General features: G+C 44.0%; 1 protein-coding gene across 1 annotated transcript in view; it reads right to left on the reverse strand.

The window, feature by feature from the left end:
* The window catches only part of CDH17 (cadherin 17), a 60,623-nt gene that overhangs the window by 27,190 nt on the left and 18,303 nt on the right, over positions 1 to 15,130 (reverse strand). Inside the window, exons 4-10 of the mRNA XM_045505454.2 lie at positions 12,437 to 12,571; positions 11,405 to 11,543; positions 9,556 to 9,714; positions 9,244 to 9,443; positions 6,331 to 6,462; positions 5,849 to 5,999; positions 1,730 to 1,945 (exon numbers count right to left, since the gene is read on the reverse strand). Coding sequence (XP_045361410.1) covers positions 1,730 to 1,945; positions 5,849 to 5,999; positions 6,331 to 6,462; positions 9,244 to 9,443; positions 9,556 to 9,714; positions 11,405 to 11,543; positions 12,437 to 12,571 — 1,132 coding nt within the window. The remainder of the gene's footprint in view (positions 1 to 1,729; positions 1,946 to 5,848; positions 6,000 to 6,330; positions 6,463 to 9,243; positions 9,444 to 9,555; positions 9,715 to 11,404; positions 11,544 to 12,436; positions 12,572 to 15,130) is intronic.

Here is a 15,130-nt window from a genome sequence, read left to right on the forward strand (position 1 = left end):
TCAGATCAATGACCACTCTTCCTGAAAGCCTGATCTGCTCTGTCTCTCTCTCCCCTGACCACTCACCGCCTTCGTGGGCTACCTCAGACACATTTCCAGTAATTTACTTATGTCCATCTCCTCCACCACGAGCATCCTTTGAGGACAGACATTGGGTCTTATCTGTGTATCCCCAGTACCCTGAATGGTGCCTCCGACAAGGTCACTGCTCAATAACCACTGAAAGAATGGATGGTTAATGGTGCGAACCTGTCAGCTCATCGTGGGCAGGGATGATTTATTACGCACACGTCTGTCAGACCTCTTACAATGCTAGCCATTATGTGAGGCCCTCAATATTTGCCAAGTGACTATGTCTCAAACTTTCTGCTTTGGGAGCCTGCTAAACCCCAGTTCTCTTCAGCATCTCAACATCTGTATAAAGAAAAAAAATGTGAAGCACTATATGAAATGAGGCTCTTCGCCACACCTGTATGATCTCTGTCTCCTAGCATAGCAATTACTGAAGTGTTTGGTAATCTACGAGTCAGTGCCAGTTAACTCAAAGAAAGGTTCTTAACCTCGGAGTATTTATGACCCTAAAATAGGCCTGTCCCCAAGTTCATATATGTTTGTGTCTGTGCAGTTGGTCTGAGAACGTGTGTGTTTGTTGAGGAATTCATAGTTTTCATCAGATTCTCAAAGGGTCTCATGACTTTACCAAGATTAAGAACCACTTGCTTTGCAATTGTATAAGGAGTAAGGAGAATGTCTCCTGATACCATCCGATGGTCCACTAGAAGCTAAAAGGAGAAGACAATACTTCCCCAAAGATGCTTTTTCTTTTTTTCCTGCCCTTTCATACAGGAGAATCCTCTGAGCCTGAAGGTAGGCTTGGGAAATACAACCAATTTCCTTGTTTGTGATCCTGGGGGCCGTGACAACGTGCCTTGCCGACGCCCAGCAACAGGGGGCTTAACTGAGGACGTGCTGCTGTGCTCTGAAACACAAATGCGCATCACCACACTTGTGCCAAGGCCTTGCTTCCCCCGGGCTGCCCCCAGCCTCAGCACATTTGTGCCAAGGCCTTGCTTCCCCCAGGCTGCCCCCAGCTTCACCACATTTGTGCCAAGGCCTTGCTTCCCCCGGGCTGCCCCCAGCTTCAGCACATTTGTGCCAAGGCCTTGCTTCCCCCGGGCTGCCCCCAGCATCACCACATTTGTGCCAAGGCCTTGCTTCCCCCAGGCTGCCCCCAGCCAGTGACTGAGCAAGGCAGGCAGGCGAAGGCAGGCCTGCTTCTGAGATCACAGACTCCTTCGATGGCCAGTTTTAGACTCCCCAGTGACCTCGCCGAGCTTCCCTTTGACTGCTTAGTGGTCTGGGGTCTTCCCACCGCCTTCCTCCCCTCTCCTTCATTCAGGGTCAGGCTTGTATTGAGGCTTTCCCAGCCTTCTCTGTATTCCTTCCCATTTTTTCTCATAGGCAATTCCCCTAATAAAATCTTATATATTAAATCCCCTCTTGGTATCTGCTTCTCAGGAGACCAACACAAGGATGTTGCCTGAGCAGCGACTCTGGCCATCGCCATGTCGGACCAGCTGGCTCTGCGCCGCGGGTGTGTCCTACACAGGAAGCAAGAACTCTTAAATGGCATCCTTCTGTGATGCGCCCAGGTTCAGAGCGGGCAAACAAATCACAACTAGAAGAAAAACAAGGTTTTCACTCCTGACCTGGTGAAGGTGACACCGACCTTTGTCAGACACCTCGACTGTCAAGTTGTACTGAGGCGCGTCTCGCTTCCTCAAGGACTGCTCGGCTAACTTGACTGTTCCCGAGTAGGCTTCGACCAGAAAGAGCCCGTCTCTGGGAACTGTGGGGGTTTGGTCCACAAGTCTGTACCCTAAAAGGCTGTTGACAGTGTTTTCTTCATCCATGTCATGAGCAGTGAACGTCCCAATGCTGCTCCCTGGAGACAAGGAAAGAAGGAAACCCATTCATTACAGGTTCTTTTTCAATCAGTTAAAAAATGCTTTCTCTGGGGAAGCAGGTCCCTAGAAAGCATTGTAAGTAACTGAGTAGCAGGCTGCAGTTCTTAGCCTGAGGTTGGTTTTTCTAGCCCTCCCCACAGTGCAGCGTGCTGAGCAGCGTATCTGTCTGCTAAGGCTGCCACGACCCAGTACTACGGACGGGCTGGCTTTGGCACAAGAGAGGAGACTGGAGGTCGGAGGTCGCGGTGTCAGCAGAGCTGATGTCTTCTGAGATGGCTCTCCTTGGCTTGTAGACGGCTGTGTACTCCGTGCATTTTCACTCGGTCTTCCCTGTGCTTGTCTGTGTCCAGATTTTCTCCTCTTAGGAGGACACCAGTCATATTGGATTAAGACCACACTAATAACATCATGTAACTTAATCACATAACCCCCTCAAAGACCCCGTCTCTTAAACATTGTCACCCTTTGAGGTGCTGGGGATTAGGCCTTCACCATATGAATTTGGGGAGGACACAATTCAGGATCCTGAGATGAAATCGTCCTGGAGTTGGTGTGGGTCCTAAGCCTAGTGATTGGTGTTCTTAATAATAAGAAGAGGAGACACAGAGACACCCAGGGAGGAGGAGGTGACATGAAGGAGGGGACAGAGAATGGAGTGATGCTGCCAGTAGCAACCAAGGAGCCACCAGAAGCCAGAAGAGGCAAAAAAGCGTTCTCCCCTAGCTGGTTCCTTGATTTCAGACTTCTAGCTTCCAGAACTGGGAATGAATAAACTTCTATTGTTTGAAGCCACTGAGTGTGTGGTAATTTGTTGCAGCCGCCCTCAGACACGAATGCACAAGGCAAACGCCATAACTAAACACAGACACGCTCCAAGCAAATCTGTGGAACAACCGCAGAGACGGGCTCCACCCCAAAGATAAAGACAGCTTGGGGCAGCGAGCATTCAGGCAGCCTCTCCGCCTTGCTGCACTTTATGGCCCTAAGTTTTATTTCTGTGAGCGTCTCGGTCCAGGCAGTTCCAGAAGTCCGGCCGTGACTGCGGGCTCCACCCAGCTCTGGGTGAGTGAGGCTGGAAAGGGGCCGGATCATCGTGCTCTGTGAAACGGAGGTCATGGGTTGCTCTACATGAAGCAAGACTCCCAGGTGGGGGCTTAAACGTAAATATGTACACCCCCCACTTGTGGAGCTCAGTTCCACCCTTTCCCTCACATTACTTTGCAGCCACTGCTTTACACGGAAGTTTGCAGGGTTTTGCGGAGGAGGAGGAACGGAAGTCCCCATGTTATGTCTGTAACGGAGCAGGCACGTGCAGACGCATCTCTGGGGCTGGGGAGGAGGAGCAGAAGAGAACACGTATCTAGCGTAGGAGCAGGTGCTATTTCTGAATCCATCCCAAAAAAGTGACCTTTGGGACATGCATCTACCCCGGTAAGAAAAGCTTCTGTGCGCTGGAATGAAAGTGTCGTACTAAATTCTGTGACTGTTTGGTGTCTGAGCAGCCCTGCTTTGAAGCTTTCCCCTCCACAAGTGGGCAGAACACAGGGGACCCTGTTCTCTGGCTCCACAGGAAAGCTCCAGCTGTCACAGGCACCAGGAAGACTGCTGACATCAATGACAGGGAAATTCCAGGAGGGCTGCCCCCTCCCCGGGGGGAGCAGGGAACTTCGTGAAAGGAGGGCCGTGTCTCTCAGTGGCAAGGGCCAGGACCAAATGGCAGCCCAGATGGGCTCCGAGGTGGACACGGCATCCCCTGGGCACTCAGAAATACTCTCGGGAGGCAGGGCTTTTACGAGAGGCTGACTTCCTGTGCGAACATGGAGGTGGTCTTGACAGCAAGCAGGATTTCAGAATCAATGTCGGTGTTACTGACACTTGGGAGTATGGGTCCCATGAGACTCTGGCTAATATAAGACACCAACCAGGAGACTATACACATACTAAGTAATGGTTCAGTATTTTACTGTGCTGGACAGTAAGCCCCCAAAGGGCAGAGGTATTTTTGCACCCTTTTTAGGCTACATATATAGAATAGATTCAGTCTGTGTTGATTTATAAGAATTCCTGGTCTATTGGGTCCAAAGTCAAGACTTTGTGAAATATTGTTACAGGATAAATTCTCACTTTTAGAGAGGCAAAGAGCATGCCGAGCTCCTGAATGATTTATTCGACCAACAATGACTTCCTCACCTGTCTCAGGAAACCAGTACTGTGCTCTTCCCAGATGAGGCAGGCAGCCTCTACCGCGGCTTCCAGCACCCTGACTCCCAGTGGGGGTGCCCTGGTGTAACCTCCTCGTTCTGAGTGAGAGCTGGGCCTAGCGACTCACTTCCCACGAATGGAATGTGGCAAAAATGAGGGGACATCACTTCCAAGATTAGGCTATGAAAAGGCTGGCTTCCATCTCACTTGCCATTTTTCGAGCCTGCCCTCTTTCTTTCTCTCTCACTAAGCTCTCCCTCTGAGTCAAAGGCACCACCTAGACTCCTGACTCACAGAAACTGCAAGATGATAAATATTTGTTGTTTTAAGCTGCTAACTTTGGGGGCAATTTGTCATGCAGCCACAGATAACACTAAATGTTAGTCCCTATGCAGAGACTAGAGGTAGCGTCTACAAAGGTCTTCAGAGTTCTTCTGCCTTCGCTCAGCACCACAGACCACTCTAGATTTCCACAAAGCATGAAGCTATAAGTGTTCCTTGGCTATTGTCACAAATTCCATTGTCACGCTGCTGTCACTGTTAGAAAATTCTTCCCTATAATTAACTAAAATCCTTCAAACCCGTCATTCAGCTCTTCCTGTTGCTGCAAGAAATGGAATAAATGAAAAAGAGAGGAACTAAGCAGGACACGCTGACAGTAGGTAGCCTCCGTATGACACTCCTGACAGCAAGAAGAAAAAAAAAAAAAAGAGCGTGGAGCCAGGAGACCAAGTGAGCAGGACCCACCAAGCCACCAGCACAGCACCCACTGTGTCAAAAGTGTGCGGCAAGCAGGGCACGGAGACCAAGAGAAAACGATGAGAATGTCCGTGAGGCGATGAGGACCCGCCCACGAGGGCAGCCCGGCCCCTGGAATGGTAGTCGTGGGCGCCTGCTGACCTTAGGAGGCCCTGACACTCACATAAAACAGACAAAACATTTCCAGCCACGCCAGCCTGCTCAGCCAACAGACTCAGCACCAGGGGGTAACAGACAAGAGGCGCCCCAAATCCTGGGAGGTCATAAAACACCCAGAAATCACAATGTTCTGAGAGTGCTTGTCCCTGTAAAAAGCTAAGCTATCCTGGCACCGGCAAAGGAAACAAAGCAGGTCAAGAACAAAAGGACAAAAGCAGGCAGGACTTGAACTTCACCTGCCAGCCTCGTGCACTATCGTCAGCTTCCTAGAGAAGGACAATCCAGGGTCGACTGCAGGGTATCTGATGTTGGGTGTGAAGGTTTAAATTCTTTAGCAAATTTGGTTAGATTTTGTCTGTCACTGAGTTTGTTAGAGGGCAAATAAGAATCTACGGGAAAGCCCGGCAAATGAGATAAATTTACACGTGGATGCAGGACACTGGTGCACGTGGTTATGGTGCTGTGGTGCTGGTAAGGGCAGCAGGCGTACTAGCAGTGGGAACTAACAGAGGTGCTAGGAATAGTGGCAGGACTAGTAGTGGTGGTAGTTACAAAAGCTCCAGTTTAAGAACATTACCCAGAAATGGTCTGAGACTAAACACTGTGCCCGTGTGAGCCTCAGAGTGAATTCAGCCCCGATGCTGTGCTGCACATGGACAGCCGGTCCCCGACCAGGTTTAACCCTGTCCGCCTTTCACTCGACAGAGAGGAGAAAGGGATCACAGAGCTAACACAGAGAGGACAGTTACATGGCTTCTCACCTATCTGTTCATTCTCCTGGACCTCAAACACCGTCAGTGCAGATGGACACGCAGGTGGGTTATCGTTAACGTCTTTAACCTTCACACTGATTCGCAGTGGGAACGCAAGTGGTTTTCCATACTCATCCTTCGCAACCGCATAAAAAACATACTGCAACAAGATCAGAGTCACAACGTAACTCCATCAGCCCCTTTAAAAGGCAGAATGAACAACTATTTCAATGCTATTTCATTTATCCCCTTATTTTTAATTTCCTTCGAGCAGAGAAACTAGAAAACATACAATGGATCAGATTTGTGGAGATAGTATCATGTCTTTGAGAGCAATGGTGCACTGAGGTTCAGATACAGTTTAGGGGGTTTTGTTGGTGGTAGCGGCTTTTCTTTCTTTTTTTTTTAAGTAAAATTGTTTCTGCTCTCAGCTGTCTAGGGGCACAGGATCTTGTCGTATCTCATGCGGAATTCCTCCCAGTTTTACTCACTGTATCTGTTTCTTCTCGGTCCAAGGGCTGAGTCACGTAGATATATCCTTCCTGGTCGATTGAAAACGGGAATGTTGGTGGCTTCTCCTTTACCTCTAAGGAATAGTGTGCACCTGGCTCATTCCACTGCACCTGCAGGGCCCAGAGGGGATTGTGAGGGAAGACACATTGGGACTGAGAGAATGAGAAACGAAGCAAACAATTTTGGGTTCTCGATTTGAAATTTCTGACACCTTGTTTGTACATCTGTGGTTTCTTTATTTTTTAAGGGTAAATAACAATTCTTTTTACTTCTTATTTCTTATTGAAGTGTAATCAATTTAGAATGTTAGCTTCAGGTGTACAGCAAAGTGATTCAGTAACACATATACACAAGTGTATATATGTGTGTGTGTGTGTGTATATATATAGTGTCTTTTCCATTATGCCTCATTATAAGAAATTGAATGTAGTTCCCTGTGCTATTCAGTAGGTCCTTGTTGTTTATCTATTTTATATATAGTAGTTAGTATCTGTTAATCCCAAACTCCTAATCTACCCTTGCCCTCTCTTCCCCTCTGGTAACTGCAGTTTGTTTTCTACGTCTGTGAATCTATTTCTGGTTTGTAAATAAATTTATATCTCTTTTTTCAGATTCCACGTATAAGCATGATCATACGATATTTGTCTTTCTGTGTCTGACTTACTTCACTTAATAGGATAATCTCTAGGCCCATCCATGTTTAATCTGTGGTTTCTTATAACCACTGAGTTATATTTTTCATTTTTAACCTAAAATAAGCCCCCTTTTTTTTCCTTTTTACTAAGTTGTATTGTTCCAAAAAAGCCGGTATTTTTCTTCTAAAGCAATTTCTTGTGAACTCCCTAAAGAGTTTGTGGGGTGTTCTTTTGGAAGTCTGGCTGTGAAGGCTTTGTATCCAGGAAACACCAATGTAAGAAACAGAATGTACTTTGTAGCTGGCATTATCTGAGGACTAAGCCATGATGTCGCGAGCTCCCCAAACTCACCAGTGAAGGTTAAGAGACATTTCCAACCTCAGCATGCTGTTATTTAAGATAAATGAGCCGTAAATAAAGAACATTCCTCCCCTAAATATTTAGTCTTAAAGATTTCAGGCATAAGAATAATTGCCAACTCCTAGAGTTGTTTTGTAAACAACTTGGCAAAAAAAAGATCAATAAACTCAGGCCAGTCTACTTGCTACAGACACAGCCCAGCCTCTCTGATTCTACCGCTGATTAACATTTGTTGAGGGTTTACCCCACGCCAGACACAATTCTAAACACTTTGATGTGTTATTGCAATAAATCCTCACACAGCCCTGTGAGGTGAGACTGGTGTCCTCCTCATTTCATAAATGGGGAAACCAGGGCACAGAAAGTTCAAGTGACTGGCCCAAGGTCCCCAGCTACTTGAAATTTCCACACCAAACTATTCTCTCAAACCAGCTTAAGAAGGGCATCTGTGGACTCCCGTTGCCCCGTGCTGGTTATTTAAGCATCACCCTCTGTCTGAGCCAAAGACCATGTTCTTGGTTGTAAGCGGTCTCCCCTTGTGCCCTAAAAGTTCTTCTCTCTTGAGCTGTCCCCCTCCACTCTTCTTCTTCAGTTTTCAAGACACCCCCAGCCTTCGAGACACAAGCACTTCCCCCAGGCCTGGGGGTTGGGGGTGGCACCTGAGAATTTCTTTTCTCTCACAGCCCCAAGGGCAAACAAGTATATGTGTTCCTTTTAGCATTTACAAATCCTTATGAAGGTAATTTAAATAATAACAGAAAGACTTTAGCAAAGGAACTCAATCAGAAATTCTCGTGGCAATGAGTCCTGATATATTTTCTTCGCTGGTAAAGCAGAATACTTCTTGATTTCATTCTTTTTTTCCTTGAAGGTGAAGTTCATTAATTCAGCAGTCAATAAATAAAAGTCCTTTTAGGTTAGACAATAGATACAGTGGGCTGGGCCATTCAGGACCCCTTAACAATAACAGTGTCATTAAAAAAAAAAAAAAACTTAGGGGAACTACAGACTGGGACGCCCTCATTAGATTAACGTCTTCCATCCACTTCCATAGACACCACCTCCCAGTTAATTTCCACAGCAACTCGAAGAGCTGTTACTATCCTCATTTTACTGAGGAGAAGTTGGGGCTCATAACAGTTCAATGGCTTGTTTATGATCAGTCCTTTAAGTAATGGAGCAAGAATGCGGTTTTGTTCATCTGCTTCCAAACCCAGTGCTCTCTCACTATCTCACAGCTGCTGTGTCAAGAAACCTCTGGATCTTCCAGGAAAGACCAGATCTTGATGGGCCCCAGGGTGGATTTCCAGGAGCTAAGAAAGGAGGAGGGGGCCCAGGGTGAGACACCAGCCATAGAGGTGGGAACAGGGAGGGCTTGAACGGAGGGGAGAGGTACCCACAGGAGATGGGGTTGGGAGGGGATGGCTTCCCCAGGTAAAGGCTGTCTACTCAACTCTTACCCATGGCCAGTCCTATCTTTGTTCCTCAGCCTCTGATGAATGAGTTTTTCTGACAGAGATTTTTCCCACAGGAGTATGAAACAGGTTTTCAAAAATATTTGCAGCCCGAAACTTGAATCATGTACATGTGCCATATCCAACCCAGTCTAAGGCAGCCATATCCCACACTATGGACAGGGAACAACAAGTAACAGTGTTATCTACTTAGAAGGTGGAAGTAAGTGAAGTTCTCTTTCAAAACTATGTATATATCCGAATCCAAGCTGGTAAGGTCCAGAATTTTACCATGACAGCAGACTCCAGAGACTAGGGGCAGACTTTGTCTGTTTAGTTTGCTTTATAATTATGCTATGCAAGCGTGGCAGTGAGGCCACGAGGGTGAGCCCTACGAAGTGCGTGCTGGTTGGGCAGGCTGCAGGCATTCCTTGGACACTACCTGAGTGATTTTGATGGGGAGAGGGCTAGTCGAGTTTTCTGAAATCTCCACAGGTTCTGGTGCTTTCCAGATATTCTCCTTCACCATAATATTCACAGATGTGCTGTCACTGAAGGAATGGTCATTCTGGCCTCCCATGTCTTTCACTGAGACCACTAGGTTGTAGGAAGGATTCTTAACGGGATCTAATTCCCGGGATCCTATGGGAAGTAGGAGAGAAGAGAAAAGGAAATGTCTCTAAAGGTGATAACAGATCTTGGTCCCTTCTTCTGACTCAGAGAGCCCTGGGAGGGCGTTCAGCACTTCACTTACCTTCTAGAGTAAGGGAAATTGCCCCCGTTTTGTTGTTGATCTGAAAGTACATGACATTGTTGACCCTGGGCAGCTGCATGATGATTTCATAAACAAGCTGGCCATTGGGTGTGGCTGGGTCATCCAAGTCTGTAGCATTGACATACATAAAGGGCTTTCCTGTTTAGCAAAATGTACCCAGGAAAAAAAAAGGTATTAATTAATTGAAACCCAAACCAACCATAGCCACATTTGCCTTCTATGATGGAGAAACAGAATTCAGAAAGATGCCGCAAGTCACATCAGTAAAGGAATAAATATCTTTATTCTGCTCCTTTCCCCTAGGATGGGGTTTCTTAAAGTATGGTCCAGACACCTCTAGGGGTCTTTGAGACTGTTTGTCGGGTCAATGGAGCCAAAATCATCCATGTGTAAAAGATCCATTCAAAATTCAAGATAATTCGATGGATTTTAGCATAAAGGAGTACCCTCTAAAAAGGCACTGATGTGGTTTCAGATTTCACATTGCAACCAGCCTTTAAGAAACCACTACTTGTTGAATTCTGATCTAGTATCAAAGAATATCCACAGTTATCTGAAAATGCTATTACAAAACTCCTCACTTTTCCAATTACAAATCTGTGTGAGGAGGGTTTTTCTTTAAATGCTTCAACCAAATCAGCATATGGCAACAGACCAACTGCAGACACAGACGTGAGAATCCAATTGTTCTCAATTAATCCAAACATAAAAGAAATTTGCAAAGATTAAAACAATACCATTCTTCTTAATAGTTCATCTTTGAAAATATAGTTATTTTTATTAAAATATGCTTATTATTTTAAATAAATTACTAAATAAATATTTTTTAATTCCTCAATTTTAATTTCAAATATGGTAAATATTGATATATATATATATATCAATATATATATATCAACATAAAACCAGTGATGTATTGGAGCCAACTCATGAGAGCCAGTTGAATTTCCAGAAATTTTCTGAGCCAATTATTTATACTATTACTAGCTTAAAATAGATTACAATGGGAGATTTATACCATAGAAATTGACAAATGCTACAAATCAGGGGTTCCCTCCACAGAGATAGCTATTAAAATTTACCAGCACACCACTGGATACAACCCACAGATCCAAAAGTTCTTTGGAGTCTGCAATAGTTTTTAAGAGAATTCAGGAGCCATGAGACCAAAAAGTTGGAGAACCACTGATCTAGAAGATCCTATTGGAAGAGTATTACTTAGCAGAGTTCAGTAGTGAACATTTGGTATGCAACCTCAGAGACAAAGAGACGCGGGAAACTGCGTCACAAGATAAAGTGGAAGGAAAGTTTTTCCTGAGTTGTTGGACATGGGCATTGAAGAGTGAGAGACAGAGAAGATTAAGTAACACAGAGGGAAACTTGACAGTGAGTTCATGGCAGTGGCCAAGAGTCTTTCTGAGAACTCAAAGTCCAACATTCATGTTTATTTCGTGCACTGTTATGATGCGCCTTCATTCCTCCAAATCTTCAGTCAAGCCTGCTGCACGTACCTATGCCTCGACGAGGGGCTTTTGTGGAGAAGAAAGGTAAAAGAACAGCGAGGAGACGAGCCAGAGCTAGGAGTAGGGAGTAAGAGAAGACAAAGACCTGGGAGCCGGCAATGACCATGAGGATGGCCTGGGAGGGGATGTGGAAGAGGCAGCTTATCTTTCCAGAGTGTTCCAGACTGTTCCAGAGCTCTACGGTCATCTAAATCCTCCCCCTAAAACAGTGGTTCTCAACTGGGGGAATGATAACTACAGCTGTCCACCCACTGCCTGTTCTCCTTCCATCCTTCCACACACAGCTCCAGGCTCCTGCCAATTACCTGGGCGGGAATTCTGCCTCACGGAGCCTTCATAGTTGGGCTGGACAAACATAGGTCGATTGTCATTGATGTCCTTCACCTCAATGGTGATGGGGACCGGGCCCTCCACTGTGTTGCCCTGAGCATCCAGGGCTGAGACCTGAGGTCAAAAGGAGAAGGAAACCACCATGGTGAGTCTGGACTTCATATGACACACCCAAAAGTCACTCGAAGGAAATGAGAGCCCAAATAACCCATAACCTGGTGACTCTAGGGGAGAAAGACACCCATAAAAGCCCAAATTGGGAGCTGCTAAAATAGACCCTATCAGTCAAACCAGGCTAATCATGACTGTGTTTTTCCAACAATGGGGTATGCTGGACACTGGACATGCTTTTTTCTAAATAGTTGGAGGAAGTGGAATAAGAACACTTTGGCCCTTGAGGGTATGGAAATGCCATGTCCTGTTACAGAAGCATTTGTGGTCCATCTGCGGAGCCGATCATGAAAGCTTTCGGCTTGGTTTTTCCCCTACAATTTGCTCTTTACCATTCCTGGGTATTCAGATGTAAACCATGAAACCTAAGTGGAAAGAGAGGGAGAAGGGTGTCTTTAGTCAGCCTCTGACTTTAGTCATCGGTTACTTCTGCTTCATGCAAGGCCCACAGGAGCTCCGTCCAGCACTGGTGCTGCCTTCTTGGTGGGTCCAGAGCCCATCCAATAGCCACAGGCAGATACCAGTGAAATATCAGAGAAGTGCTGGCTTGGTTTTGATCCAGGTGCCTGAGTGCGGCCATACTTGGATGAGTAATGCTATCTGGGAGCCTTGGCAGTATAAACTGGGTTACTCTGGTCAAAAAGCCGAAAAAAGCCAACTCTCTAGTTGGTTAAAAAAAAAAAAAAAGGACACATGAGTTTGTGCGAAGCATGCCATTAATGTTAGGAGAGCTGAAACGCAATTCTGTGCAAGGGATGGAGGCGCCAGCGATACTTCCAGGACAAAGGGCGCTCAGAGAGATTGGAGGTGATTTCCTCTGTGTGGTCTCAGTTCACCTGGAGTCTGTGAACAGCTCTTGTTTCCCTGTCCAGGGATCTGTTGTGATACAGAAGTCCATCTGGTTGTATCTGAAATATGCCATCTGTCTCTCCAGTTAGTTTGAAAGTCACAGCAGGAGGATCGGCCTTAAACTGGGGAAAAAGCAAAAATCAGGTTAGATTATAAGGAGAAACAAAGTTGTAGAATTTGTAATAAGCCACAAAGTTCAGGTAACGGTTTTATTTGTACAATCACTAAAGTAGGAAGTTCTAAGCTTTTAAAGTGATGCATACTGAAAGTTTGCTTGAAACTTAACTTTCGATATTTGCATTCAAAATACATTTCCCTCAAGAAACAATGTGTGACATAATTCAGTACATTGGCAAAAGCCAACTGATGCTTCAAATTGTAGCTGGAGTTAGATGAGATTTTTCTGGGAATATCTGACAGCTACTAGCTCCCAAGAAACATTAAAAAGGGTAGCTTCATTGCTAGGATAAAAAAGATGTCATTTGGTACTTTTAAAAATTGTGACAAAGATTAAGAGATATTTTAATATTAAGGAAAACAATTTAAAAGTGTCTTTAATTGATAAGATTTTATAAGACAATTTTACTTTTTCAGAAGTGAAGAAAATATCAATGATTATTCATAGGATAGCTATAGTACTTTTAAAACAAGAATAGAAAGTTCACATAAAATAAAGCAGACATAAAAGTTGTTCAACTGCATTAATAATTTTAATATATTTTATATATTTACAAATTAAAAACCAGTAACAGCCAATATTGTAAAGGGTGTAAAGAAACACATATATTAGTAATGGAAATATAAATTTGCATAATCCTTTTGGAAATAATTTGAGGCATAAAATATTTGTAGCCTTTGATAGCAAACATTACTAAACTGAATTTATCCTAAGGAAATATTTTTTAAACAATAAACTGCATGCTTGTAGCACAATAGCCTTATTTATAATACTCCTAAAGTTGGAAACTCCTACATGGTCAAAAAAGAAAGACAATGAAATTATATAACACATAATATAAACCTGATAGAATTTTAAGCATTAAAATGTTCATTCTATAAATTATAAAGCAACAAAGGAAACCATGATAAAGTATAAAGTAACAAAAGGAGAACATAAGAGTAAATCTAGACTATGATTGTAACAGTACCAAGAGTTTTCATGTCAGTGGGCAAGAAACGGAATTGAAAAAAACAATTGCTGTGTTAAGTGGGTAGGACTGTGGGTGAAGAGTTTCTGTGAGTGTTTGCTGGTTGGTATTATGTTGTTTATATAATAAATGAGTGTTACGATTTTGCATTTTAAGTAAAAAGACTGGACACTGGTGAAAAGGTGGAGTCAGGGTCTACAAAAAAAATTTTTTTTTCCTTCCATAAAAGTAATAAGAAACTGGCAAAAATTGTAAATATCAACTTTTTTAGAACTTTGGAAGCCAACCAAATGCTTGCAAAATCCAAAGAGTGTTTATTTACGAAAATTACTATCAGTAAGAACCAAACTTCATGGTTACTTTGACTTGGCCTAATTCCATCATCCTTTCTCAGGATATGCAGGGGCCTTGAAAACCAACGGCCTCACAACCATGGTCCTACAGACTTTTTGAGAAACCTCCATACTGTTTTCCACAGTGACTTCCCCAGTTTATATTCCCCAACAGTGTATGGGGGGGTTCCCTTTTCTCCACATCCTCACCAACGTTTGTTATTTGTGTTCTTTTTGATGACAGCCATTCTGATCTGTGTGCGGCGACATCTCAACTTGGCTTTGATTTGTATTTCCCTGATGATTAGCGATCTTGAGCAACTTTTCATGTGTCTGTTGGCCATCTGCATGTCTTCTTTGGAAAAACGTATATTCAGATTTTCTACCCATTTTTAAATCGGACTGTTTGTTTTTTTTGATGTTGTATGAGCTGTTTATTTACTTTTGATATTAACCCCTTATCAGTCATATCATTTGCAAGTATTTTCTCCCATTCAGTAGGTTGTCTTTTTGTTTGGTCAATGGTTTCCTCTGCTGTGCAAAAGCTTTTGAGTTTAATTAGGTTCCATTTGTTTATTTTTGCTTTTATTTCCTTTGCTTTAGGAGACACATCCAAAAAAAATATTGCTACAATTTATGTCAAAGAGTATTTGTTTTCTTCTGGGAGTTTTATGGTTTCAGTCTTACATTTAGGTCTTTAATCCATTTTGAGTTTCTTCTCGTACATGGTGTTAGAGAGCATGATATGCTGGACTAGAACCAAAGACCTGTGTTTTAATATCAGTTATGCCATTAACTTATTTAAGCCTCAATTTCCCTACCTATAAAACAAGCAGTTGGTACAAAAAGTCTCAAAGGTCTTTTCTAACACAGATTCTGAGATTCTAGAAGGAAATCTCCTTCATCTCCTATTCCTCCACTCAGACACACACACACACACACAAACACACATATAGAAACAAGAAACGTTCAGCCATCACAGCTGGGCTATAATTTCCTGCCGAGAAGAGAGAAATTTTGTAGCATGGTTAACGGGAAAGAACAGAAAAAGACGTGGAGCAACTCAAGGAATGACTTCACTGGCTGGGATCCTCAGGGACTGTGAAACGATCCCACGAAGCAGGTTCCCGGTCTGTGATGTCTGTAAGTGAGAGACTGCCTCAGCGTACAGTTCTGATTCTGTTCCGTGGCTCACAGAACC

This window comes from Camelus bactrianus, chromosome 25, assembly GCF_048773025.1.
Source record: "Camelus bactrianus isolate YW-2024 breed Bactrian camel chromosome 25, ASM4877302v1, whole genome shotgun sequence".
Lineage (NCBI taxonomy): Eukaryota > Metazoa > Chordata > Mammalia > Artiodactyla > Camelidae > Camelus > Camelus bactrianus.